This window comes from Dermacentor silvarum, chromosome 1 (genome assembly GCF_013339745.2).
Source record: "Dermacentor silvarum isolate Dsil-2018 chromosome 1, BIME_Dsil_1.4, whole genome shotgun sequence".
Classification (NCBI taxonomy): Eukaryota; Metazoa; Arthropoda; class Arachnida; order Ixodida; family Ixodidae; genus Dermacentor; species Dermacentor silvarum.
Window position 1 is genome coordinate 168,094,038 of NC_051154.1, and position 27,451 is coordinate 168,121,488.

The following is a 27,451-nucleotide window of genomic DNA, read 5'->3' on the forward strand; positions in this document are numbered from 1 at the left end:
CTGGCATCAACGAGTATCATCCGTCATGCCATGCATCGATATTCCCCTGGACTGAATGAGCAGCCTCTTCGCTCCTTTAACCCCTAGATGACCGATATCCTTTTTTCATCTTCATTATAACGAAAATACCAAGGTGTCTGTGTTCGTCCTTCGCATTTGCTATGCACTGTATTCGCTATCTCTGTCGGAGCAAGCTAGTGAAACTTGGCTTCTGGGCGCGAGCAACCACGCCCACACCTCTCATCGTGCAGCGAAAGACGGTGCCGCTGTAGATGGTAACACACGTGGGGTGACGAGTGGCTGTCTTCGCCTGCCATCCCGATGGCTGAAGCAACGGCGCTGAGTGTGTGGTCGTTGATAAGGAGCCGTTGCACAGGGTACCGGACAATGCGAGTAACGGAGGCATGTGCTCACCTGACCGCGCAAGCGCACTTTGGAGCGAACACCACGTCCGCGCTTTGCATGCCAAACGTTATACAAACAATTATCATAATTAACATGAAGCGCATGACGTGATTATGTACCGTTAGCACAAATGGTGTAATCGTAGTTACGTCATGTGAAGAAGCAATGCCACCCAAGGAGCTTCCGCGCGCATACTATAGACTTTCGTTTTGTGCACGCAGTTCAGACGACACGAGCTGTTAACATGTCCTGTAACCTTGCGTATCCCGAGGTCGGCGCTTGGTTTTCCGGTGGCTTTCGAGGCTGCTGTATAACTACGGCTTCACTGTATCTACTTCCCGCGATCGGTTTCGTAAGTTCCGAGGAAATGCAGATGGTGCCCTTGCAGCCTTCTAATGAGCTCGGCCTTCGTGCATGATCCCAAGGTGTAACATTGCTGCACTACAGTGTTGTAGGCCATATGTGGCCTAAGTCAACGCGGGTAAATGTACGTAAAAGAAAGATCGTAAGAAAGACGAGTTGCACGGTTTGGATGTTGCGCTCTAGTGCACATTCCTGAACTGGGCTGCACAGACACGAGCAAACGGAGCCGCATACTCGTGCTCGCTCATATGCTGACGAAATGCAGATACACCCTTCGGAGTGCTCACCGTCCGAAATGCAGACGACTATTCTTGGGCACCTGCGAAATGCATTCGGAGTAAACACTTCAGCAGCGAAGCAAAATGCGAGCCTCTCATTCTTTCTTCGCCTTTCAGGATAATGGCACGTGTGCCTGCCTGCACGAGATGGATGGTGTTACTTGGCCCTATTGGGCCGCGTGACTGCCAGCAGGCGCCCCTCCCCCCCTCCTTCACCCCTCATTAAACGGCGCTGCACGGTCGTTATCCAACTTGCAGGTCCCCGCCGGCTACGGTTCGCTATCGGCGGCCATGACTATAGTTTGCCGAATAGTGCCATCACGAAATCCGCCAGATCACGCGACCTGCAGGACTCCTTTAGTTCCACTTTTTGTTGTCTCCTTTCTTCTTTTCTTTTTTTTTCTTTTCTGTCTGCGTCTGTCATAAAACAAAGAGGCAAACGAGGAGGCTGTTCGCGACTCAGCACATGGTAGGCAATTATCGACATAATTGTCAAAGGAAAGCACCCCGTTCGCAATGACGGCTTGGGTTTATTTTATTCACCAGCTTGCGTGTGCTGCCCCCATTGCCAGGTGGGCGCGCATGTTCTTGGAGCTCCTCCAACCTGAAGGCTCCTTAATGATCCTCGAACTGGAAGAAGTTTTTTTTTTTCTTTTTTTTCCCTGAAGGACAGCTATATAGAATTCGCTTACGAGCAACACCACATATTGAGGTGGCACAGATATTTGGGTTCTCGTTTCCTTTTTCCTCTAGTCACAGGCTGCGGAAGGAAAAATGCCGCCTTGCGAAGTCACAATGCCTGCCTTGCCGGGGGTTGCCTGCTGCAAGCTTCTGTGCACATTGGCACCCGTAGTGTTGCAAAGCAGTCCGGTGTTACCTTACAAGCGCTTCCATGCCCCAGGGATTTTAGTTGTATACGCCCTTCCTCATCACGTGCGCCAAGGTGCTACGCCTCATCTGACCCTTTTGCTAAATAAATTATAGCTATTTTGTTGCAAACTGCGCCTGCTTTAGTTTATTTTACTCTGTACATAAATAAGTTATGAACAAAGTGTGATAATCTCCTTTTTATGCTTAACATGGGCGCAGGCGTAAAGTTATAGTGGCGTTATAAGTAAAGAAAAAGGATATTTGCCTATGAACGGTCATTGGTGCTGATTTCCATTACATATCGAGAGTTATTTGTAATTGCGTCATTCAGCAATATAAATACGCATCCCAAGACTGCCAGTAATCATCAACTTCTTATAGACTACACCAACGAAACAGACTCTTGATAGTGTTGTTTACGCAAGTAAGTTTTATATCGTTTTTTTTAATTATATATGGTATTGAGAAAGAAGGTTTGATGTTTCAATTAAATCGTAGCTGCTCGGAAAGGCATCCCGAGTCTCGCTTTTCTGGTCAAGTGAGGCGAACGTTTCCATAGTGAGCCCTCACCACTACAGAACGTCAGACTTAGAAACTTCGAGTCTTTACTACCATCCACTTTCTGCATTTTTTATGGGCCTGATATGAGCTGTATCCGGAAGAGTTTTACTTTACGAACAGTTAAAAACAAAAAATAAATACTAACTAGTTTTTTTCTCTCTTTGTTCCCACTTTAGGTTGATGACAGATGCAGATTGTTGCTTAAGTGGCATGCAAATGAGGCGTTGGACGTGCTGTGCTCGTTAGTCTTCTAAGTGCTGCATTTAAATATTACGTATTCTAGTAGCTGGTCGCCAAGTCACTCAGATGGTGAGTTCTTCCTTGCCGAGGTAGACTCATTTTCTGGCACGTACGAGTGCGGCCCGACATGCACGCTTCTACGATCTATTCTCGTGAATAACCTAGTCTGGCATTTTTATCTTACTGTCGCGAAGACAGCACTTCCTAGCTATGGTAAACAAGAATCACAACGACCTCGTTACTAATTCTACCCTAGACTTAAACTAAGTCTTTTTTTTTCCTCACGGCGCAGGACTACAGGAACCCGCTGAATTGGATTAAAAACAAGATGGCCCATGGCGTCCGGCAGTCAGCATGCATTCCGTCCACCTGTTCTGCAGAGGACCTTGCGTACATCATCAACACACGTACGCTGAGCTGTATTCACCGCCTTCAAGAAAGAATACCAAGCTATTGAAGTTTTATGTAGCCACGATTTATGTTTTCATTCACGACCTAGTTCGTCTTAAAATAACTAATACTTCATGACATGAAGTTAGGTTTAAATTCGTGTAAACGCCAGGGATAACCGTTGTTCAAACTGTAGGTACAGCTCTGAAGGCATCTGTACAACTGATGACGAATGACCGAACCTGAACTTTTCTTGTCTGGAGAAAACGAAGCCGTAAGGAACGCACGAAACTAGGAAATAGTCTTGAAAAATAGCGACGTGTTTTTTTTTTTTTTTTTTTGTCCTGCTGGTCGCAGCAATTAATTGCATACAGAGTTTGCGTATGAGTATATTTTCACATACAGAAACCGGCACTGTGCAGAAATTTTGTAATTATTCATAACTTGATACGACATTTCAAAAGTAGTGAGGTGAAATCAGACAAAAATAATGGTGTTATGGTGCATATATTCTTAATCAAACAAACCGGCTGTCTATGCGCTCTAGTCAAACACCCGCTCGTGAAGCACTCCTAGTAGGGCAGAATCATTTCCTTAACGCTTTCTGTGCACTGTTTACCCAACCCAGACAACAGCAAAGTAGATTGGAGTCAGATGGGCACTTATGTGTCCGCAAGATAATAATTTTGAGATCTTATAATGAAATGTTTGCCTTTGCGTTCTACAAAGGTAAATTTATTTATTTATTTATTTATTTATTTATTTATTTATTTATTTATTTATTTATTTATTTATTTATTTATTTATTTATTTATTTATTTATAATATTCGAAATGGCGGCAACAATTTTGTCGCCGGTCTCTACATAACGATAAATTGTTGAACGAAATAAAGTAATGGCTTAAAAAATGGGTTTTTAGACTTTTATTTATGCGAGGGTATTTCAAAGGTTAACATACACGGCAGCTGAAATAAAGAAAGAATAAAGAAAGGAAACGGTGAAATCCGCTGTAACACACTCGCGAAAACTCACGGATTGAAACCGAGTACAAGATACGACACGCAGTCTTAAAGGAAGGCGGGAAACCCTGATACCAAGAAAGGCATCCGTTTCACGGAATAACTGGTCGGCGCTGTCGCTTAAACGGCAGCGAGGTAATGTGGGATTAGCCGAGGGCATAAACGGCTTGCGGCCCTTCATTCCGGCAGCAGGTGTTGCGAAACGGTGTTATATACGACGCGGAAGTTCAACCCAGTAATTGCGTCTTACAGCGTGATTAAAATAACTAGAAAGGGACGAAAACTAGGCTAACAAGGGACAATTTTGCCAAGCGTTGTCGGTGGAGCCATGTTTCGCAATCGTGGAAAGCGCTGCAAACGTGCTCGGTATAGGTAGCGTTCTACGACAATAACATCCCTTCTCATCTGTTCGCTATATTATTTTGTTGTTGACACTTTCCTTGTGCACTCCCGGTGCTTCCAGGAATGAGCGCTTCTCTGACGTGTCATTTTCTTTGCAGTCGGCAAGAAAATTGGAATGAAGGCGCGCGTACGAGGCTGTAAGGCTGAGGGCGAAACCAAGGTCCTTGGCTGGCAGGCCGGCATATTGTGAGTTGTGCGTGTGTGTACGCAGTGTTGCCCGAAACAGAATTTACTCTCATTAATGTTCCGCCTGTGGTCTAGTAGAGTTACGGTAAAATTTAGTAAGTTGAACATTGATCTTTGCGAGATCTTATCAGCCGGGTAGCCAATGAGTGCTTATGCGTTGGTGCTACCTAACTTTTGTCTGTCTGAAAATGTAGCAAATGTTCTTCATCTGGCCAAAAATGGAAGGCAGTGGCCTTTTAAATCTGAAGGTAATTTACCAGAAAAAAACACCTGTATTTTTGAACTAATTTCCAGTATAACTTGAAAACAAGAAATGCGCGTTTTTAGGCTGTGAGAAGCACCAGCTGACAGTATCAGTATAATCATGTGATTTAGATAGCGCACCTCATAAATATAAATGAACATCAGTGCACTGCGGCTAATGCGCATACTATTTTCTTTCCCCCGCCATTTAGGTACACGCTGGCCACTGTTGCAGTTCTGGTAGTGTCTGGCACAATGGCTGATGTTGCGTTACGGACTGTTCTCAAGAAAAGAATGCACGGGAAAGAGAAAGGTCTGTGATAAAAGTCATGTTGCTTCCCTGCAAGATCACTTGATGAGACAGCATCAGCCTTTCATTCCTACATCCGTGTCTTATAATGACTACCTGATTTTCTTTTATTCCACGCCGTATTGCATTGCGAGAAACTTGAACTCTATAGATTCATACGGAAAGCTACCGCCGCAGTTACGGAGTCTTAATTTAAACAATAAAGCTAACAAAAGCGCAGAATTTCGGTTAACTTCTTCATTTTGGTTTCTTTATTGTGACCAAATCTTTCATCATCAGCAGCACAAGCATCAACAGCCCACTTACATCCACTGCAGGAGGAAGACCTTTCCAATGACCTCGAATTCTTTAAAGTGGAGCAAGCAGCTCAAATTCATTGTCGAGCATTTACAGTGGCTACACTCCTGCTGGGCTATCGTCGCAATCTGACCGGAAAAAGCTCAAGCGATTTATTTAACGGCAAACGGCAACAACTGCTAACCTCGGTATACTGTCGCATTAAAAAGTAACATAAATGTGCACCTATACCTGGAAAGAAAACTAGCTTTGCAACTTTTTTGGATATTACCCTCCGTGTCGGCCCTTGCCACTCCATAACTTCATCCTTCTAAGGCAAATAAAGGAGAAAAAAACACACGATTGTTGCGTTTCTTAGAATCCGTACAACAGCCATGAGTTCAGAAAGACACTAATAAAAGTGCAGTATGAAAATGCATTGAGCCTTCCAGTGAAGTTTCTAATGCTTTCGTTTCTTATACTAAATGCCGAACAGATGCACTGCTCTAAAACACGAGAATAGTACACTTTGCTTTAAGCTTTCTTTATCCAGGTCGTACAAGAAAAGAAAAGGTAAAAAAAGATGTTTGCTGTTGGCTTAATGCCATCAGGGACGACATTTTGTTTACATTTCTCGGTGATTTTCCCCACGCCGAAAATGGCAGTTACCTGTGTCCGCGCTGGCATCGTTGACAGAATTACATACAGCCATCCTGGCTTGGCGCATTTATTCTTTCTAAGCTGCAGGTTACACTCTCCAATGCTTTTCGGCTTGTGTGTGGGAACTTGGCTGTAAGCCGTGATCATACCTCTGAATGAGCCGGGCAATCCTACAACAAATGGGCCATGGTATACAGCCTGAATGGCGCATTTCTGACGAAGGCCTTGATGCAAGTCAACGTAGCAAGGTAGCTTCCATCCTATGGAAATCGTCTTGTTATGTTTGCGGTGTCGGTTTGCACTCCAGCGCGACGACGGTACACGCGTTCATTGTGACGCGCAATTTAGGCCATCTCATACAAAAAAAAATAAAATAAAAAAAAACGAATGCATGTGTGCACTATGCGAACGGAAAGTGCTGTTCACTATTCTCTGAGCTACTTAGACCATTTTTTTGCATTCAGGCTAATAGGGTTATTAACAAATATTACTTAAGCTTTTAACTACCGGCTATAAGGCAGAACATTTAATGCGAAAGTTGAAAAGAAGTATGCTAACGGTCTGTTTAGCTAGTTTAGGATAGCTATTGTGGGCATACCTTCTGACCTGTATATATATATATATATATATATATATATATATATATATTGTAGTGAAGACGAATGCCCGGCGCTGCAGCCACATCACTAGTCATCCGGGAAGCGCGAGCTCGAGATTGCCTGAGCTGCTTTGAGACACGCTGCGAACGCTGCCTGCTGCTCTCTTGTCCTGTGTTCACATTAGATTCTGAGGGAGCTGCTGTGGTTTCCCCCAACCTGGAATTACGCACCCGAACTCTGCCGTCCGTCATGCCTGACGACCCCAGCCCGACATACCCACCGGTTACTCCAGCCATCGTATGTGCCGGTTCCCAGCGTCAGCGGGATTCTGACATCTTCAGCGGCACCGATGAGAAAGACGTTGAAAATTGGTTGGAATGGTATGAACACGCCAGCAACGCTAACAAAAGGGACGACACCCTCAAGCTGAACAACGCGATGTTCTATCTGTCGGGCGTCGCCAAGCTGTGGTTTCGAAACCACGAAGCCAATCTCCGCACGTGGGCTCGCTTCAAAACCGGCATCACAGACGTTTTCGGCCGCCCTGGCGTGCGCAAGCTTCGCGCTGAACAAAGCCTACGTAGCCGATCCCAGCAAACTGGTGAAACGTCCACCAGCTACATAAAGGACATCATCAATCTCTGCCGGCGTGTCAACCTGACGATGGCGGAGGTGGACAAGGTACGTCCCATCATGAAGGGCATTTCCGACTATGCCTTTCATATGCTGCTGTCAAAAAGCCCTGACACAATTTCTCAGGTTATTGAGCTTTGCCAGAGTTTCGACGAGCTCTGCAGGCAGCGTCTTTCACACGGCGCCCACCTGTGTCTGATGAAAGCCTCGCGAGCGTAGCCGTGGCAACTGACATGGACTCCCTGCTTTGCCAGATTAAAGAGTTCGTCCATGCTTAGGTCGCTACCAGTTTTCGCTGCTGTCCTCAGCCACGTCACCACACTCGCCTTTGCAGGCCAACCTTCGCCAGGTCATCCACGAGCAAGTTAGCGCAGCTCTCCCTTCTGCCCGCGAGACTACACCGGTGCCGACTCCCGTTGCCTTTACCGATGTGACTGCACCTCTTAGCTATGCCGAGGCTCTCCCACGGCCACCACCTCAGACCTTTGTGCCGTTCCCATCAGCCGTGCCACTTTGTCCAGCTCCTCACTTCGTTCAGCCGCGGTACCCACACAGCAGTGGACAATGGCGCACTCCTGACAACCGCCCAATATGTTTTGCGTGTGGTCTACCTGGCCACATTGCACGATTTTGCCGTAGCCGCCCAACAACCTACCACCGTAGCTTCGACACCGAATCATACGTTTCACCATACCCGTCGTCCTCCGTGCCTCAGAACCCTGGCTAGATGTCTTATTACTCGGACCACCGCCCTCTTGTTGACCGCCGTTCTCCATCGCCCCGACGTCGCTCGCTCTCGCCGATGCGTAATCGTCCTTCTACGCCGGAACGCGAAAACTAATCGCCGCAGTTCAAGAGGCGAGAACTGCGTCACCCACGAACAGACCAAGGCCTCTCCCTTCTCCGACTAATGTTATTGATTTATATGTGGACAGCGTCGCTGCACTCGCCCTCGTTGACACTGGTGCCGCAGTTTCAGTTATTAGTGCCACACTTTGACGTTTGCTCAGGAAAATTACGACACCACTGTCAAACGTATCCCTTCGTACTGCCAGCGCAGACCGCATCACGCCTGCAGCTGCGTGTACTGCTCGTGTTGTGATCAATGGCCTCCTCTACATGGTCGAATTTTTGGTGCTGTGTTCTTGTTCCTACGATCTTATTTTGGGCTGGGACTTCCTTACCGCTAATAAGGCCGTCATCGACTGTTCTCGTGCTGAAGTGGAATTTCAAATGCTGTGCGACGCCCCGCTTCTTGACGCTCGTGAACCTGAAGATAAAGTTTTTGTTGCCGAAGACGTTACAATTCCACCGCACTCTTTTACCGTTGCCACAGTGTCATGCAACATTGTTGCTGATGCCAGCGCACTTTTTACGCCATCCGCCATTTTCGCTCGTCGCAAATGTTCCCCGCTGCCTTTCGCTGTTTTGGACGTTCATGCCGGCATCAGCAGACTGCTCGTCTCCAACCAATTGTCCTGTCCTCTCACTTTGCTTCGTGGGTAGTGCGTTGGCCGTGTCCAGTGTGTCGACCCTGATGCCATCATTGACATGCCAACTGGTTCCATCGCCACTCATGAGGTCGCCGGAATGACCTGTAACCCCGCGCAGGAGCCGAATTCGCCCGATGTTTTGCATAGCTCCATCGCCGACACGTTGACTGTTTCCAAACGCACCCAGCTTCTACGCCTTCTCGACAAGTTCCATTCGTCTTTTGACTGCCAGCATGTTCCCTTGGGCCGCACATCAACTGTTTGTCATCGCATTGACACAGGTACCAGTGCGCCACTGCGAAAAAGACCATATCGTGTATCCGCGACAGAGCGCCGTGTCATCGACGACCAAGTAGCTGACAAGCTGAAGCGCAGCGTCATTCAGCCTTCGGATAGCCCCTGGGCATCTCCCGTTGTTCTTGTTAAGAAGAAGGACGGATCGATTCGATTCTGTGTCGATTACTGTCGTCTTAACAAAATAACTCGTTAAGATGTTTGCCTTCTTCCAAGAATTGACGACGCCCTTGACTGTCTCCAAGGCACGGAGTTCTTCTCTTCTATCGACTTAGTAGCGGCTATTGGCAAGTCCCCATGGCACCCGAAGACCAACCTAAAACGGCCTTTGTAACACCAGATGGCCTATATGAATTTCGTGTCATGCCTTTAGGGCTTTCCACCAGGGCTTCGGTCCAGGTTTTATTGGCGTGGCATGTACACCTTTGTGTGCAAGTACATTCGGTCGTGCCTTTAGTGCCAATGCCTCAAGGTTCCTGCTCAGCATGTCCCTGGTCCACTCCAGCAAATCCCGTGTCCTGCCAGGCCCTTCGATCGCATTGGGATTGACCTGTATGGACCCCTTCCGAGCACGGCTTCCGGAAACCGCTGGATAGTCGTCGCCATCGACCACTTGACGCGATACGCAGAAACAGCCGCTCTGCCTGCTGCCACAGCTCGTGATATCGCATCCTTTCTACTGAAAAACTTTATTCTCCGTCACGGTGCACCTCGCGAACTTTTGAGCGATAGAGGACGTGTGTTCCTCTCCGAAGTCGTAAACGCGCTCCTTAGTGAATGCCGCATCGTTCATCGCACCACCACCGCCTACCATCCTCAAACTATAGTGGTCTGACGGAAAGATTTAACCGCACCTTTGGCGACATGCTCTCCAAATACGTCGCCTCTGATCACACTGATTGGGACCTCATTCTGCCATTCATCACGTTCGTCTACAACACTGCACCACAGGCGACCACAAACTTTTCCCCATTCTTCCTCTTGTATGGCCGCGAACCTTCGACTACCCTCGACACCATTCTTCCATACAGACCCGATTCATACGAATGTACACCCATCTCTGAAGTTGCCCGCCGCGCCGAGGAATGCCGTCAACTCGCCCGTTCCTTCACAGCCGTCGACCAATGGCAACAAAAATCTCGACGTGACGATGATCACCCGCATTGTGACTTTCTTCCGGAGTCCCTTGTGTGGCTTTGGGTTCCTGCCGTTCCTGCTGACCTCTCATCCAAGCTTGTATCCAAATATCAAGAACCCTACCGTGTTGTAGCGCAGACATCGCCTGTGAACTATATTGTCGAGCCTGTCACGCCACCTACGGACCAACACTGTCGTGGTCGTGAAACTGTCCACGTACAACGCCTGAAGCCGTATTACGACCCCATGATTCCATGTTCACCATGAGTCGCCAGGATGGCTCCTTTTCTGATGGGGGGTGATTGTAGTGAAGACGAATGCTCGGCGCTGCAGCCACATCGTCAGTCATCCGGGAAGCGCGAGCTCGAGATTGGCTGAGCTGCTCTGGTTGAGACACGCTGCGAACGCTTCCTGCTGCTCTCATGCCCTGTGTTTGCATTAGAATATATATATATATATATATATATATATATATATATATATACGTGACGAGCTGCTTGTGCGAATCGACGTTCACATCCGCAAACACGCTTCGAAGGTATTATGATCACTGCTGCATGCAGACGTATGGACGGGTCTCGTAAGTGACGGCGATGGACGCAGGACAATTGCATTGGCCCCAAATTTTTTGAATTTGCCTGACAACCGCATGCGATAACGTTTGAGTCTGTGTCAGTGTTCACACTATTGAAATACTGCGTAAAGAACGAGCATATTGCGCGGGCGGATGGCAAAGCATACCAGACGACGTTCGCCGCCATCGCCTCGGAATGAACGTTTCGCTAGTGGCCTATTCATATACGTCCAGTCTGCGCGCAATAGACATCCTTCATTTACAACTAGTTAGGGGGCACTTGTGTCACTGCACGCAATTTCGTAGTCGATTAGTTCATTTCGAAGATATCACGTGCTTACTTTAGTGCTCAGAAAGCATCTGCCTTCGTGGACATAAATTAATTTCATTTTTCTAACGCTCCACAACTTCTCCATTTGAAGCCTTGCGCCTAAATCGATCCTTTAAAGCACAACAGGTTGTCAATTAGTTAATTAGGCTCATCGCAAAAGCACTCTTACTTGCTCAAGGGGAGAGTGAATTTGCCCCATCGGCGAACCGTGCGCTTGCTTTTGTTGTTTTACTTAGGCTTAGCACAAGTTGACTAAAACGTCCTGTATATGAGATTCTGCCAAAATGGTGCACAAAAGCAGATGGTTCTGCTTGGTTGAAGGAAGTGAAGACGGTTCCCGCATGTTTATTATCGCGTGACAGCTAAGGCACCTCCCCACTTATTATGGAAGTATCTCGGTTCGTCCTGAAGCTTCTGAGGAACTCTTGTTTCCAACCACGTCATGGACTACTTCATACCATTTCTTGGCGCTCTTTCGTTATCCCTGGCCCTTGCGCCAACAAACCGCATATATCATCATCATCGTCGTCGTCGTCGTCGTCATCGTCATCAACATCATCATCAACAACAACAACTACTACAATAACGACTCTTGTTTCCGACCAAATGTTGACTTCATGGTCACTATTTAAGGTTTTTCGTGAAGCGGACTAATAATTATCTGTACTAAGCAAACTTAATGATGTACAGAATTGTGCTGTGTGACCCACTATGTTGGCTTCTATATCATCTGTTTTAGGCAGTTTAACGTCGACAAATCCATCCGAAACACACTGCTCTAGCGGACCGATTACAAGCATGCTATACGAGACACTCCAAGCACAGCCAACATCAGACTGAATTTGAATTTGATGTGGATGGTTGCGGAAAAGACCGGGGAATATTTGATATACAAAACACGCATGAATAAACTGAAATGACCTTAGTATATCTGTTACGTCCGAGAAACACAAGGTTTTTTTTTTTTTTTTTCTTTTTTTTTTTTTTTTTTTTTGCTGTGACCCTCTTCATATTCAAAGCAATGAGAATTCTGTTCGTCGCCTTTCTTGTCTTAAGAGTGCCCTTTACATTCGGTTATTTCTGTCTTCCTTGTTAAATAACAGGTAACCTGCAAAACATCGTATTGGGTTTCTCGATCATTTCTAACACCGAGAAATTGCTCAAGACGGACCCAAGCGACCCCGCTGACTCAAAGCTGATGTTTGTGCATGGGCTTCGGTTCTACAGCTCAACGTGGGTTATGCTAGGCCATGCTTTCCTCATCGCGGACCCAACATCCACTGGTATCACTTTCCTTGAACATTATCTGCCGCAAAAATACTGAAAAAAAAATATAGTGGGCATTTTTGTGCATAATTTTGTTAAATTTTACTTGGGTTGAACTCTGCGTTGCATGGGTATGGCCTAAAATCAGTAATTAAAACATGAATGAGCGAATTAAAAATTGTGCGCCATCCCCTATGTATAGCTCTTCGCAGAACAAATACGTCAATTACTCCCGCGGTAGCTGAGTAACCCAGTGCCACAGCCACTGAGCTCGGCCGCATTCCGATGGGGGCGGAATGCAAAAAAGTCTTCGCTTACCGCGCATATATTTGATGCACGTTAAAGAATTCCAAGTGGTCCGAATTTATTATACGTCATCCCCCGTACCCCTCTGTGCAGTTTCGGTGTAGTAAACAGAACAAATTAATTTTTGTTTACGACGCCAATGAGCGTATCTGCTACAGAATATTTTGTAAAATTGCGTTCAAATAAAACAAATTGTATAACTGATTTCTATAAGATCTGCTGTGCAGATTTAGTGTGTGTGTGCCTGTGCGCGCGTGTGTGCGTGTAATGTGCCTGCGTGTGTGCGGGCGTGCGCGCTTACGCACTGCAGCTATTACTCTGAAACACAAGTTATATACGCTCTCCTGCACTGAGCGGAAGCAAAACTCTCCTACATTTCCCTCATACCTCTTTCCTCTTAGGGTCACTAATGAATGTCGTGGATCTCGTGGAAGATTTTATGACTACACTCATAGCGAACGCTTTCCCTTCAGTTGAAACATTCCTCTTTATCAGGTATGTACTGAACTTGTGCAGATAAGTTGTCCTTGGAAAAACCAAGGCATTGAAAGCCGCTTTTTAAATTAAACTTATTGAATGCGTTTTTTTTTTCATTCCGTTGCAGTGGTTTTCTGCTATCGTACAACGTACAGAAATCGTTAAGGAAAAAAACGAGGCTTTATTTTTGGGTTCCACTGATCATCCTTCGTCGCTACATAAGGTACGTGTGCGGGTAAATGAAGAAGAGTAACCATTCAGGCTGAAGCCAAATTCACTAGCTCCTGAACTTTCAGTCTTGCAGATAAGTTCAGCCGTGTGTTTATATTATTCGGACGTTTATGTAGTCGCGCTCGCACTGCAGTAGTCAGCAGATTTTTCGGCGGTCAGGTCTTAGATATGCTCTGGAGTCAATTCTTCAGCTTTTTGTTCAGATTGTTGTTCGGTGCAGTTTAAGTGAATTAAAAGACAGCCAGTTGTGTATACTCCGAACCAGAGTTATTAGCTAGAGAAAGGGCTGTTTTAAGCGATTATCAAACAACATCAAGTAATGGTGTGGGGGACCAAACAGCGCTTATGTTTCTTCAATCCGAGCGCTCTCAGGCAGTGCTTCATGTCCGTCTTCTACTGCGATCAGGCGTTTTAAAAGATAGTCAGAACGTGTCAGTTTCCGTCTTAGCAGGTTCCGATGCGCAGGAGGAAGGAAACCGGAAAGGGAAAAGATGCGCGAGAAAACGCCTGCGATTCGCAGGTAAAGAATTCACGGGAGCCTGCCAGTATTCCAAGCATTCTTGCCGAGCTCAACCCATTTTTTTTTTTTGTAACGACATATCTGGTATTTTTCGTGGGCGGATTCCGAAAGTTGTGGGCGGCTAAATATGTGGCCGTTCCAGTGGATATGTGCCACTGTGTAGGTGCCGCTCTTCAATGAACCTCTTTGACGCCAACTTGGGTCACTGGGTATCCCGACAGCCACAAACATCACCATGCGCCGTACTTCACACCGCAAAAGCATTAACTGTTCGCTGCCAAACCATTTGTAGGATGCATAACAATCATTACCTGCCAAAGCCAAACCAAGCATACTTCGCATTACGTAGATGTCAACTGGAGTTGAGTCTACTTTCATTTTTCTTGAGTGCGCAGTGGCAGGTATACAAGGTCATCCACTATTGGGTGAAGCACCTCATCAGTATTCAACGCGACCTAACTTCAACATTTCTTAACTAGTATGGGAGCGATGTGGCCAATGCATTAGAGAAGGTGACACCTAGCGCAGATATTTATTAACAAATGGAAAGTTAATCTTTAGGCCTCTTATTTTTCTAAATGGAAGCTGCCGGTATCATTCAGCACTGATGAGGCGTGTCTCCTTAATGCGAATAATACCACGCAATGCAATGTCTCGCAGGCTCACAGTGCCGGCAATGTTTGTGGTGGGCGTCTGGCTCCTACTACCACTCGTGGCGGATGGCCCTGTGCTCAATGATTACAAGGCCACGTTCCTGGACACCTGCCAGCGAAGATGGTGGACTGTGTTGCTGCACACTAACAATTTCTCCCCATTTCTTCAGATGGTAAGTCAGTGCGTTGTTTGTGCGTCCCAAAGTGGAAAGCCATCAGAACGCCAGTTACGAAATATGTGTCTCTAAAATGTGCCACGAAATACGCTATTCGTTTGCGCAGTATTGTCGTCAAGTGCGCTAGAACGGTGCTATATAGAAAATAATATATGGTACACCAATGTGTTTGGGTCACTCTGTAAGCAAACCGAAGTGTTTTGATGCACTTTCGACGGCCGCCTCTTGCTTCACAACCTCGTCCATCTTCACAAGGATGCTGATACGAGACTGTCTCGCTTACGCTGGACGCCCGGGTAAGAACTATGTTACGGCGTCCTTTGAAGCTTCCTACTTCATAAAGAAGATCACGAGCGCTGCTACCTAGGCACGTAAGCAGGTAGCAATGTAGTAGTCTTCTTTTTTTAATTATATTATTATTATTATTATTATTATTATTATTATTATTATTATTATTATTATTATTATTATTATTATTATTATTATTATTATATTATTATTATTATTATTATTAACTCTTTGACTACTTCCACTTTCCCTCACATGTGGAAAACTGCTCGTGTTTTTCCTGTATTTAAGTCTGGATGTAAATCAGATGTGTCGAATTATCGCCCAATTTCTCTTCTCTGTGCTACATCCAAGATTTTTGAGCTTGCTCTTCACAACATATTGTCTTTTACTGTGAAGAACTCGCTCATTCCGAATCAGCATGGATTTCTGACCGGCCGCTCCACTATCACAAATCTCACAAGTTTTATGACACAGATCTCCACGCCGGTACTTCAAAGGGGGCAAGTTGACACCATTTACTGTGATCTCAGCAAGGCTTTTGATGTAGTCAGCCACTCGCTGCTTCTGATCAAGCTTACGAACCTTGATGTTGACTCGTCAGTTGTGAATCTCTTGCGCAGTTATCTTCTTGATAGATCGTGTTATATTAACGTCAATGGCCAAACGTCTTCTTCTTACTTGGTAACTAGCGGCGTCCCTCAAGGGTCAGTATTAGGACCACTCCTTTTTTTAATTTTTATTAATGACGTTCTTTCTGTTATTCGGAACTCTTCTTTCCTTCTATATGCCGATGACATCAAGATTTTTAAGAAAATTCACACTGTTGATGACTGTCGCGCCCTGCAGTCTGACCTGTTTTCTTTTTCTAAATGGTGCAAGGATAATAACCTTACCTTGAATGCTGCTAAGACCAAAGTCATGACTTTCACACGCAAAACAGCAAGTATTTCTTTTTCTTATTCGATAGATTCTGTGCCGTTGTGTAAGGTCTGCGAGATCAATGATCTTGGTGTACTTTTTGATGCAACCTTACACTTTTCGGCTCACACTAAACGTGTTGCAATGCGGGGTATGCGCTCTCTTGGTTCTGTATGCAGACTTTCGCGGGAATTCAAGTCTCCTACACCGTTCCGCAAATTATACACAACCATCTGTCTTCCTCAACTCGAATATGCGTCGGTCGTCTGGAACGGCTCTTCTAGATCCAACAGTGACATTATAGATCGTGTCCAGAAAAAGTTTCTAAGCATATATAATCACCGCTTTGCGAACCTGGACATTGCACCCTGTACTAGCACTGTTGGATTGTCATTGCCTTCACTTCGCGACCGACGTAATCGCGCTGACCTTCTGTTTCTCTTTAAACTCCTTCACGGTAACCTCACGTGTCCCGAACTTCTCAGCTGTGTCATGTTCCCCAATGGACATGACTTCATGTCTGCTATCACGAACACGAACTGTCCACAGATACAGAATTATAACGCTACTTTCGTGACTTATAAAACTCTGTCACGTCTTCACGAGCTTGCTGGTATAAATATCATGTATGTCAACCCTTCTCTCTTTTCTGTGTATAGGCATTTGTGTACGGTACCTCTCTTTTCAATTTTTTTATTCATTATGTTTATGATTTTCACTGAGTGCTCTTTTTGGTGTATGAGGTGCGCCAGTCAGACCTAGGTTGTTTGTTAATAACATGATATTGATTATTATTATATTATTATTATTATCTAATTATTATTTATATATTATTAGCATATTATATTATATTATTATTATTATTATTATTATTATTATTATTCGCGGGCTGTCATCAAAGCCCAAAAGAAGAACCACATAAAAGTAACATCTCAAAAACTATAGCTCCACGGTGATTCTAAAGACACCCTAACGGCTTTTTCAAGTACGAGTTATGTCTAAAAGAAAGTAGCGTTTAAATTTTGCATTAATCACAGAAATGAACTTAGATATATTTAGCTATTTATGCCTGCCGCACACATAAAAAAATATTGTGAGTAGCTGACGAAAACTGCAAGAAACTGCAAGAAAAAAAAAAAGACCTGCGAGAAAACTGTTGATCACACGTGCCAATGGATGTGCTACTTTTTGTAAATTTTGTGTTTTGTTATATGAAACATCCTATATCGGGTATTGAAATACTCTTCTTCATTACTATGTATCACAGTTTCGACCACGTAAACAAAGAAAAAAAAAAGAACGGTGGGTATATGGGTATATTTCTAGAAACACCCGTTGCAAAGGTTAACAGCAGCTGCAGCTGTATGTGGCCTGTAAATAAAGTTTAAACTACAACCCTATCAGAGTTTAACTTTATAGCTATTTCGCCATCCCTTGTGCCGCTGTTAACACAAGGTGCAATAATATTTGCTATCAAGAACGTCGGTACTACAAATTACTGAGGGTAACGCCACTGCAACAGTGCGCTGTCTAAAGAAATGCCTAAAGCAATGCACTCAAGAAGAGATAAATAAATGACGCCGCACCGGAAATGAGCAGGGATTTGAGATGATTAACTAAAAGAAAAAGCACAGAATAATACACGGCACTGCAACTGCTTGGTATTTCAATTTAGTGCTATATAGTGCTAGTAAATACGAGTGCGTCGTTTTCGCAGTAGAAAAACTAATCAATAATCAAAATTAAACATTATTTTTTAGTGCCTAGGACATCTGTGGTACATCAACATCGACTTCCAGCTCTACGTTGCCTTGCTGTTCATCCCTCTGGTTATGATTCGGTAAGAGAACCAAAATAATACTCATTCTTAAAATCGTGCAAATGCGCATAAATTTACCGCGTGCTCGTGTTGTCGTTTCAGAGCACTTTGATAGTACGCGTATATACTAAGGTCATGAAAGTTAGCTTTAAAACTGTGTTACGTGAATAACTCAAATAGCGTTATTCGTGCTTCATGATTGTCACTTTTAGCCCACTCACTAAAGCTTAATTGACGTCTCACACGAACTTCCAAGCGCTACCGCAAGACTCTTAAATTTCCAATCGAATATGCTATTAGCGTGGACAAAGTACACTTGTAGTAGTCTCGATTAATTTTTCGCTTTCTTTTTATTCCAGACGACCCTATCTCGGAGCGCTTCTCGCTGCCTTAGCTACGGTAGTGTCGTCCGCATACACTGGTGTAGTAAGTTATTTAAACAACTATCAGCCCGCTGTGATCTTCACGCACACGGACGTCAGGTTAGCACTGTTTTTTTTTCCTTTTTATAATGTACTATTTGTTTTATACTGCTACGCTCAAGCACCTAGCTTTGATGCCATGAAGATGTGCCGAAACCTTAAAGCACTCGCTTCGTTACGGAGCACCAGCTGGCTCATGTGTGAATACGCGTTTTAGCGCCCGCATGAGACACTTGAAACCCAATTTAGGCTTGATTATTATCGTGGCTCAATTTTTTCCTATGATAGCATACCCAGCTGGAAAGTGCAAAATTTGACAAGGGTGTACAGTGGTCATTACTACTGTATTTTCCGAGCATGTTATAGTATACAAGTTTAAGAGCGCATCTTACAAACTTCCTAATTGATGCCCGTTCAAGAACCGCAAGCGATATACAGATATATTAACTCGAAGTCATCGCTTATGACGTCCCTCGAATCCCGAGCACGACTTCATCACGCCATAAAGATTACGAAAGATAACCGAAAAAAAAACAAGAAATCATTAAAGTGCATAAATAACCAACCCCTATTTGTAAATTGTCATTGTGTGCAGTTACACCATCGGCACTGCTAACCAAATCTACTTCAAGCCTTTCGCTCACGTCGGCTCCTTCTGCATTGGCGTCCTGCTGGGCTACTACATCTACGTCGCCCCAAAGATGAAGCTTTCCAAGGTAAATGACGTCTCAAGAAGAACGTTCGCGTTGACCCGTTTGACTCACGGCACGATGATTTACACGAACGACATTGCAAGTGCGGTGACAAATTTATAACACCTGTCGAGGGCGGAGGAGAGACTATTTGTTTATTTATTTATTATACTTTTACCTTAGAGAGGGGAGGGGTTCGAGTTAGTTGAAAGCAGAAAATAAAAACACTAACTTGAATACGAAGTGATGTCTAATTATGCAAGGTTAGCTAAACCACGTCCTTGAACAGGTGATGGTCACTGACGGCGACTGCTTGTGCAGGACGGCGATGCTGCGCTCGTGATTCCCGCGGTATAAATGACGGTGAGAAATCGTCAGATTTGCATAATGGTACTTCGTTTGCTGCCGTGGTCAAGTGGAGATGAAATCTGATTCAGAGATGCTTTACTTTCCTCATTGCGAAGGTCAGCATGCGAAAAAAAAATGCATGAAACGTGCACAGTGTAGTCTGCGACGGATGACGACGAGCTATAGGGGATGGTTTGGTTTTATGACACTTATATGGCTGGCAGTTCAGTCCTGTTGTAGTTAGAATTAAACGACCGGATTCGTTCTGAACGACTTCTGAACGAATTAACGGCGGAGCTGCCCTAGTATTCTTTTTGCGGTGTTAACTACGTAAGCAATGTGAGTGGTCCAAAAGAGGCTCATTGTAACGTGAACGCTAAGTTTGTGTCGTTCTATACTATATAGAACGACACAAACTCAAGGGGAGCGTTATTAAGGGAGCAAGCGAGCAACGCGTTAGACGTTATTGATAATCGCGCATTTTTTAAAGCTTTCCTTCGTTGTCGCCTGGAGGCCGTTGGTCATTTCTTTTGGCTAGAGTAAGTTTCACTGTTGTACGGCTGTTACTCGGGTGGGTACAGCACTACGGGGACATTATTCATGATATATAGGTTCTGCACCTGTGATTGGCGAAATGACAAACGAGGCTAGCTGACCTTTCTCACCTATAATTTCACCCCTTTTGTCATAGATATACCTACACCGTGATGACTAGTGGCGGAGTACGCCTACTCTTCTTTATCAACAATGCAAAGACAAACACTATCTGCTCAAGAGTCATCAGTATCACCTTTGCCTTTTGGGAGGGGAAAGGTGGCATAGGAGGCTCTGAGGAACCGGCACAATGGGTGTAACCCTAAGGCTGCCTATACTGCACCACTTCGTTAAAGCTCCGCAGCAGAGTAGATTTAGACCTAACGCTCCCATTTGACAGTTATTAACACACTGATGGAGTTTATTACAGAAAAGAGCGTTGGGGATGGACAAATGCTGGCAACACGCGAGGCTATATCAGCATGTAGTGATCCAACGCTAGAATCTCTCAAACACGCGGCACCTCTAGCGCCTTCCCGCGATTATTTGTTGGTATTTTTTGCGCAGTGTGCGGTTCCTCGAAATCCATGATGCAGTAATCATTTATGCGCGAAGTACAAATAAACGAACACATTTCATTTAGCCATTTCCAGATGTTTCAGCGAGCGTGAACATTCTTTAGAAATACCAGTCATTAGACCGTAATTATCCACTGCCGTGAAAAGAGATAACACCCCTCTATGTATTTTATAAGCCTTCGTGTGTGCAGCTTTTAGCTGGGAGCTGTTTTGTTATGGTCTTTTCATTTTTTTCTTTGATTCTTTTTTTGTTGCTTTCGTTTACAATATTGTTTCTTATTTTTTTACCGTTTGGTACTAAAGCTTATTAACTATACGTAACGTTCCCACGATGCGCTTGTTAGACAGAAAAGTGGGAGCCGAAGCCATTTTTCTTTACGTTTGTTTGTGAGCGGGAAAGATGAACTATAATTTTTCTGGTCCTGTTTTCTTGCATTTGAAATTCTTATATTACTATTTCGTTGGATACGGAACTTCAAATATTCACGCCACCCTAGTATCTCCTTAGAGGCTCCTGTGGTTCCGGGTCGTCGGAAAAATGAGAAGTGATTGCGGTTCCTTAATTTTTTATTTTGAAATTTTCCATTTGATTTTTTTTTACTTCTTTAAATTGAAGTTCCATTCTAAAATCTGTTTCCCTCGGTATCGAACCACGTTAAATGGCAGTACTACCAAACTTTCTGCTGTAACAATACCATACGTTGATGTTTGCTAGTCACAAAGTTTTTGTGGCTTGCATTATTGACTGACGAAAAGAAATTGTAGTTTTTCTTTTTTTCACTTTTGTGGGCAAGGTATTATATTTCATCAACTTCTTCCTCGCTTTGCGGATTTGTAAGATTGTGAGATTGCGGATTTGCAAGATAAGTGCTAGAAACAAGTATATAGCAAGCAAATAAATATTTCGAGCTAAAATATTGAACAAGTACAGTTGAATACATTTTCGAGCCGATGTGGATATTGATATTGAAAATTGCTTTAAAAGATCTGAAATATTTAAATAGGCCCATTAATCAGAGTGGCGTACTCATCGTGCTCTCCTTATTTTACTAGAAGTAACTAACTTTGGTTCACATTTGTAGGTTATTTCTGTTTTCAAATGTCAAGACCTCACACTGTTTCTTCTACTTTAACATTCTTTAGTAGCTTGACCTGCAGTGGCTGGCCCTACTGTGCGTGACCTGTACTGTGTGTGTTCTGCTTAATTCTTTGAGATTTGCCATCCTGCTCTTTCTTTCTTCTTTCATCCGCTTCTTCCTATCTTCCATTTCTGTTTGTGTCCCCCCTTCAGTTGAGTCGGCAGGCGTCGTGCCCCTTCCGGTGGTAGTTACCAGCCTGCTCCTCGCTTACCCGTTCTTGTCAAGCTGTTTTCAAATGAAAAAATAATAATCAATCAATCAATCAATCAATCATTTATTTATCGTGCCCAGGAACAACCATGAGGTCTAGGTGCTGGCGCACGTATACATAGAAAAGAAATACAGCAAGGGAATATCAGTATAAAAAAAACAATGAATAAAAAATAACAATCTTGAAAAGAAAAGTGCACATACATGTAACCGAAGGCGCAAAATGCATACATAATAAAAAGGAGGAGAAGGGAAGTTGAACAATATGTGAAACTAAGACACAACCACGGAAAGCTTAGAGCAGAAAAAAGACAGAGAGTTGTGAAAAATATCAAGGTCATGAAAGGAAGCGTTATAAAGACTCTATTCTATGGACGGTTGAGTGTTGGTGGTGACAGGCAGCAACATGGAAAGGTCTGTGTTCTCTGGTGATCTTGCGCGGAATACGAAACGTGATACAACTGAGGAGTTCGGGGAACATGAGGATACCTGTGAAATAGTTTGAAAAGGAAAAGCAGGTCAGCGCGATTACGTCGGCAGCGAAGTAAGGGCAATGGCAATAATCCAACAGTGCTAGAGCAAGGCCCAGAGTCCGTGTTAGCAAAGCGGTGATGATATATGCTTAGAAACTTTTTCTGGACCCAGTCTATAATGCCACTGTTGGATCTAGAAATACCGTTCCAGACGACCGACGCGTATTCGAGTTGAGGAAGACAGATTGCTGTGTACAACTTGCGGAGCGGTGTAGGAGAATTGAATTCCCTCGACAGTCTGCAAACAGAGCCAAATGCGCATGCCCCGCATTGCAACGCGTATAGTATGAGCTGAAAAGTGTAAGGTTGTATCAAAAAGTACACCGAGATCATTGATCTTACGGACTTTACACAATGGTACAGAATCTACTGAATAAGAAAAAGAAATGCTTGCTGTTTTGCGGGTGAAAGTCATGACTTTGGTCTTAGCAGCATTCAAGGTGAGGTTATTATCTGTGCACCATTTAGAAAAAGAAAGCAGGTCAGACTGCAGGATGCGACAGTCATCAACAGTGTGAATTGCCTTAAAAATCTTTGTCATCGGCATATAGAAGGAATGAAGAATTCCGAATGGCGGAAAGAACGTAATTAATAAAAATTTGAAAAACGAGTGGTCCTAACTCTAATCCTTGAGGAACGCCGCTGGTTACCATGTACGAAGAAGTCGTTTGGCCGTTGACGTTAACAAAACATGATCTACCAATAAGATAACTCCGCAAGAGATTTATAATTGACGAGTCAACACCAAAGTGTGTAAGCTTGATGAGAAGCAGTGAGTGGCTTACCACATCAAAAGCTTTACTGAGGTCGCAATATATGGTGTCTACTTGCCCCCTTTGAAGTACCGGCGTGGAGATATGTGTCATGAAGCTTGCGAGATTTGTGATAGTGGAGCGGCCAGTGAGAAATCCATGCTGATTCGGAATCAATGTGTTCTTCACAGTACAAGACAATACGTTGTGAAGAGCAAGCTCAAAAACCTTAGACGTGGCACAGAGACGAGAAATCGGGCGATAATTTGAGACATCGGTTTTACAGCCAGACTTAAATACTGGGAAAACACGAGCAGTTTTCCACATGCGAGGGAAAGTGGAAGTATTCAGAGAGCTATTAAATATACATGTCAATACTGAGGCAAATATGCCACCGTAAGCTTTTAAGATTGCGGAATGGATGCCATCAGGACCGCAAGGTAGGGAAGGCTTCAAGCGCTTAAGGCATTCGCTGATCAGCTTTTCATCAAACAACACAAGACTAGATGTAGGAGCCGTTGTGTGCTGCTGACTGACACCAGCGTTGGAACCTGAAGGTTTATATAAGGAAGAGAAATGGGCAGCAAAACAATCCGCGACTGGTTGGACCAGAGATTGGTCCCTGGTCACAGATAAAACCAATGTTGATGACCAAATAGATCAGTTTACGGAGCTTGTTTTGAGCGGTATGCGCCAATACATTCCTCAGTACAGTCCTAGGCGCTCCACTAGAGTCTACTCTACTAGAGTCGAGCAGGCGAAAACTCTCTCCGCGATTACTAGTACGCTTGCGGATATACTTCCAAAATTCCGCCGGCCGGTCGGAGGCGCTCTTCTCCAAGAATGCAATATATGAGTCATGATCCCGCTTATAGAGGCGTTTGCAGAGAGTTCGAAAAAAGCGGATTCGCAGCATACGGACGGTCGCAGCATACGTTTTCCTGGACGGGTGGAGTGGCAGCACAGTAGGATAAATGGGCGGCATCACAGCAGGAGAAATGGGAGACGGCTTGCCAAGCGCATCACGCAGGGAACGCACCTCGACCCGCTGAGCGGATGCCAGCGCGTTTTCCCTCCATGTGCAGACGCTCGTTGTCACTCCGCAGTCGCGCCACCTTATCGCTGAGGAAGGATATTCCCTCAAGCGCCTGAAGGAAAAGGCCACGGAGGGCCGCCATGTCACCAATCACCTCAAAACCGGTCCCGACGAGAGCGGGGCCCTGTGGAGAGGTCGCCGATGGGGAAGCAGCGGGCGTGTTGGCATCGCTAAACCTAGCCGCATCAATGTCGGCGTTGTCGGCGTTCTGGCACAGGTTACACGTGAAAGGTTTCTCACCAGACTTCAGAAGCTCAAGGTCCTCGTCGGGCCATGCAATACACTTCACGTGTGCACGTTTTTCGCATGAAATACAGCAATGAAACTGCTGTTTTCCGTAAAAAGGCTGGGAGCACAGAATACAAACGTCCGTACTAGGCGCCATCTTGCGAAGCAGATGTTCGATATAATAATAATAATAATAATAATAATAATAATAATAATAATAATAATAATAATAATAATAATAATAATAATAATAAAGATGTCACAGTTTTGCCCTGAGGGCGAAGCAATGAATACGATAGCAACACAGCAATGTCATACGAAGTAAGGTGAGCGGCTTTGGTAGCAATATGAATTGTAGTAAACATGAGCTGATTAAGTAAGCAGGTGTGCTGCGGTGTAAGTAGACCGACATGAAGAGAGACTCGATGACCACGAGAAGGCGCGTGTGAAACGGTGGTGTTGATGAGAAGCGCTTCCCGTGGGCAGCGCGCGCGAAGGGACACACCTGTAGCTCTGCACTGCCGATCCGGGCAGCATTGCATGTGTAGCGTGCGTTGGAAAATGTGGCCCGACTATTACTAACTAAATGAACAAGCGTGGTGTGAGCGCGCACAAACAAACCTGAATAGATCACACTGAATGACTGCGGACGACTGTCAAAACGCTGGCAGCAAGCGCATATGCCGCAGCGGCGAAGGTACGTGCGGTCTATCGCTTCAACGGAAACTGAGCGGCGAATGCACGGCGCATAAATGTCAGAGCCGTGGGGAGATAAGAGACGGTGCGGGCGAGCGACGAGCGCGGTTGTTTGCAGAGTAGAAATGCCCCCCCCCCCCCCCCCCCGCTCTCTCCGGCGCTGGCTTCCCGCTTCCTTGCTTGCGCGTGGGAGATTGAGTGCGTTCGCTCTCCGTGATAGCGCGCGTCCCCGCACGCTTCCGCTCGGGCATACGGCGCGCGGCGAAGATTTTATCTATAGGGAACCTCACGGCGACGGCGACGCCGACGGCAGAAATCCGGTTGAAGTGTCCATATAATTGCTGTCGCAATAATAATAATAATAGACCGTTTTAGTATAGCGTAAAGCAGCAAACGCGCAGTTAGCGTTAGGGTTATCGATCGTTGCGTGTACCACACTGCGCATGCGCTGTACGTAAACGGTGCTGGAGCTCTTACGTACGTACGCTATTTTCGGGATTCAGCGGTGAACGCTAACGCACGCAAGGGGAGCCTTACGTACGGCAACATGGCGGCGCCAGTCTAAGTGAGAGCTGCCCGCTTCGGATCTATCGAGTCGTCGGCGTGCGCTGTTCGGCTCATTCGGTCCCCACTAATGCTTGTGTTTGCTTTAGATTTGTGTGATGATGCTTCGACATCGGAGTACAGGTGACCAATGGGCGTTGTTTTCGATATACGTTCTCGATTAGCGGCGGAGTAGGCTTAACGAGAGGGTTTGCTCATGTTTGCTGTATCCGCCTCGAGATGGCGCCCAAGTGTATTCGCGTTAGCGTTAGCGTTTTGCTCCGTTCCGCTATTCTAAAACACCACCTTGTGCCTCGCAGTGCAGCCTTTCTTTGCGCTAGCGTTGCGTCACACGCTAACGCTAACGCAAGCGTTTTACGCTATACTAAACCTCACAAATAATTCAGCGGCGGCGTGGAAAAAGACACCACTTGGACCAGCGTGCGTCGCGGGAACAGTATTGCGGCAAGAGGGCACAATTGTCTTTGACAGGGAAATGGGACATTCGCTGGACTTTGACCAATAATTCTACAAAGTCGCGTAAATCTGCTAAAGAGGTGTGTTTTTTCTTACTTTTTTGAAAACCTTGAACGTGCTTCAATTGAGCTCAAGCACACAACACAGCTCAAATACGCAGTGGTTTGTGCGTCCGCAGGAGCGGCTAAAGATAGAAGCTGAACGGAAACAGATAGGCCTGTGTTTGTGTTCGAAGGCTGCAGGCTGAATAGCTGTGAGGGCGCTCGCTCCGCGGTGATATTTTGTAACAATTTATTTCATTTTCTACTCTTCTGTTCTTATCATGCATCGCGCCGAGTGTCTGATCACGGCGACAACGGTGCCACGGCGGTGCCTGAGCCAATGACGCAGGACGATGCAGAGTGGAAAGTGAAACGAATCGTTACGATATACGACTTCAGGAAATGTAAACAGAGGTCGGTGTATGTTCGTGTAGGCTTTTTTTTATTGTTCTTTTGCTTACATAAGACCTCGAAAAACTTCCGGTTTTGCTGCACAGTCACCTGCAAAATTTAGTAGATTATACAAAATGGCAATGTCCAATAGGCCACCAAAACAATTCCTGCCAGCATTCTGACGAAAAGGCTGATCAGAGTTTATCATTACGTGCCATCTAGTCAAGCACGACGGAAAATACATACACTTATCGGCACACTCGAGTACCGCAAGTATATGAATCGGAAGTTTCCTGGGACCACCTGAAAACGCCGCTCGCGCCGCACGGACCAACATGATTTATACTAAGGGAGAGAAAGTTTAGTAATAACTGGATAGATGTTAGCCTATATTACAGGTGTAAAACTGTAAACCAGTGCCACTCAACATATTATCAGAAGACCAACATAAGGCTTGCAGTTATGCACGATCTATATCTTTGAAATATTTAACTTTAATGTACAAAAGCCGCCTTTTCCACGGTGATATATGTCACTGTGCAAAAGGCGGACATTTGCGTTCAGCGTCCAGACGTGACATCCTCTTTCCGCTTCCTTCTTATATTTATTTCTTCCCCCTTCTTCATGAGTGGGGGAGAAGGGGGAAAATGATTTTTTTTCTTATGAATAAACTTTTTTCACTCTAGGTTAACGGTATAGATTGGGGGCCCTCGTTTTCTTCTTCTACTCGTTTTCTTTTTTTTTTTCTTCTTCTTCTTTCTTTGTTGTTTTTACGGTTTCAGGTTCCCGGCTGGTGAAAGCTATATTTGCCTGTTCTGTGTGCTGCCAGGGTAAGAAACCAACGCTG

The 27,451-nt window shown here is 45.0% G+C and overlaps 1 protein-coding gene across 1 annotated transcript in view; it reads left to right on the top strand.

The window, feature by feature from the left end:
* Positions 1-27,451, top strand: part of LOC119434487 (nose resistant to fluoxetine protein 6) — a 74,328-nt gene that overhangs the window by 32,494 nt on the left and 14,383 nt on the right. The window contains exons 3-12 of the mRNA XM_037701666.2: positions 3,010-3,124; positions 4,628-4,715; positions 5,171-5,271; positions 12,369-12,548; positions 13,239-13,332; positions 13,442-13,537; positions 14,726-14,891; positions 17,864-17,943; positions 18,282-18,404; positions 18,940-19,060. Of these exons, the coding sequence (XP_037557594.1) occupies positions 3,010-3,124; positions 4,628-4,715; positions 5,171-5,271; positions 12,369-12,548; positions 13,239-13,332; positions 13,442-13,537; positions 14,726-14,891; positions 17,864-17,943; positions 18,282-18,404; positions 18,940-19,060 (1,164 nt within the window). The remainder of the gene's footprint in view (positions 1-3,009; positions 3,125-4,627; positions 4,716-5,170; positions 5,272-12,368; positions 12,549-13,238; positions 13,333-13,441; positions 13,538-14,725; positions 14,892-17,863; positions 17,944-18,281; positions 18,405-18,939; positions 19,061-27,451) is intronic.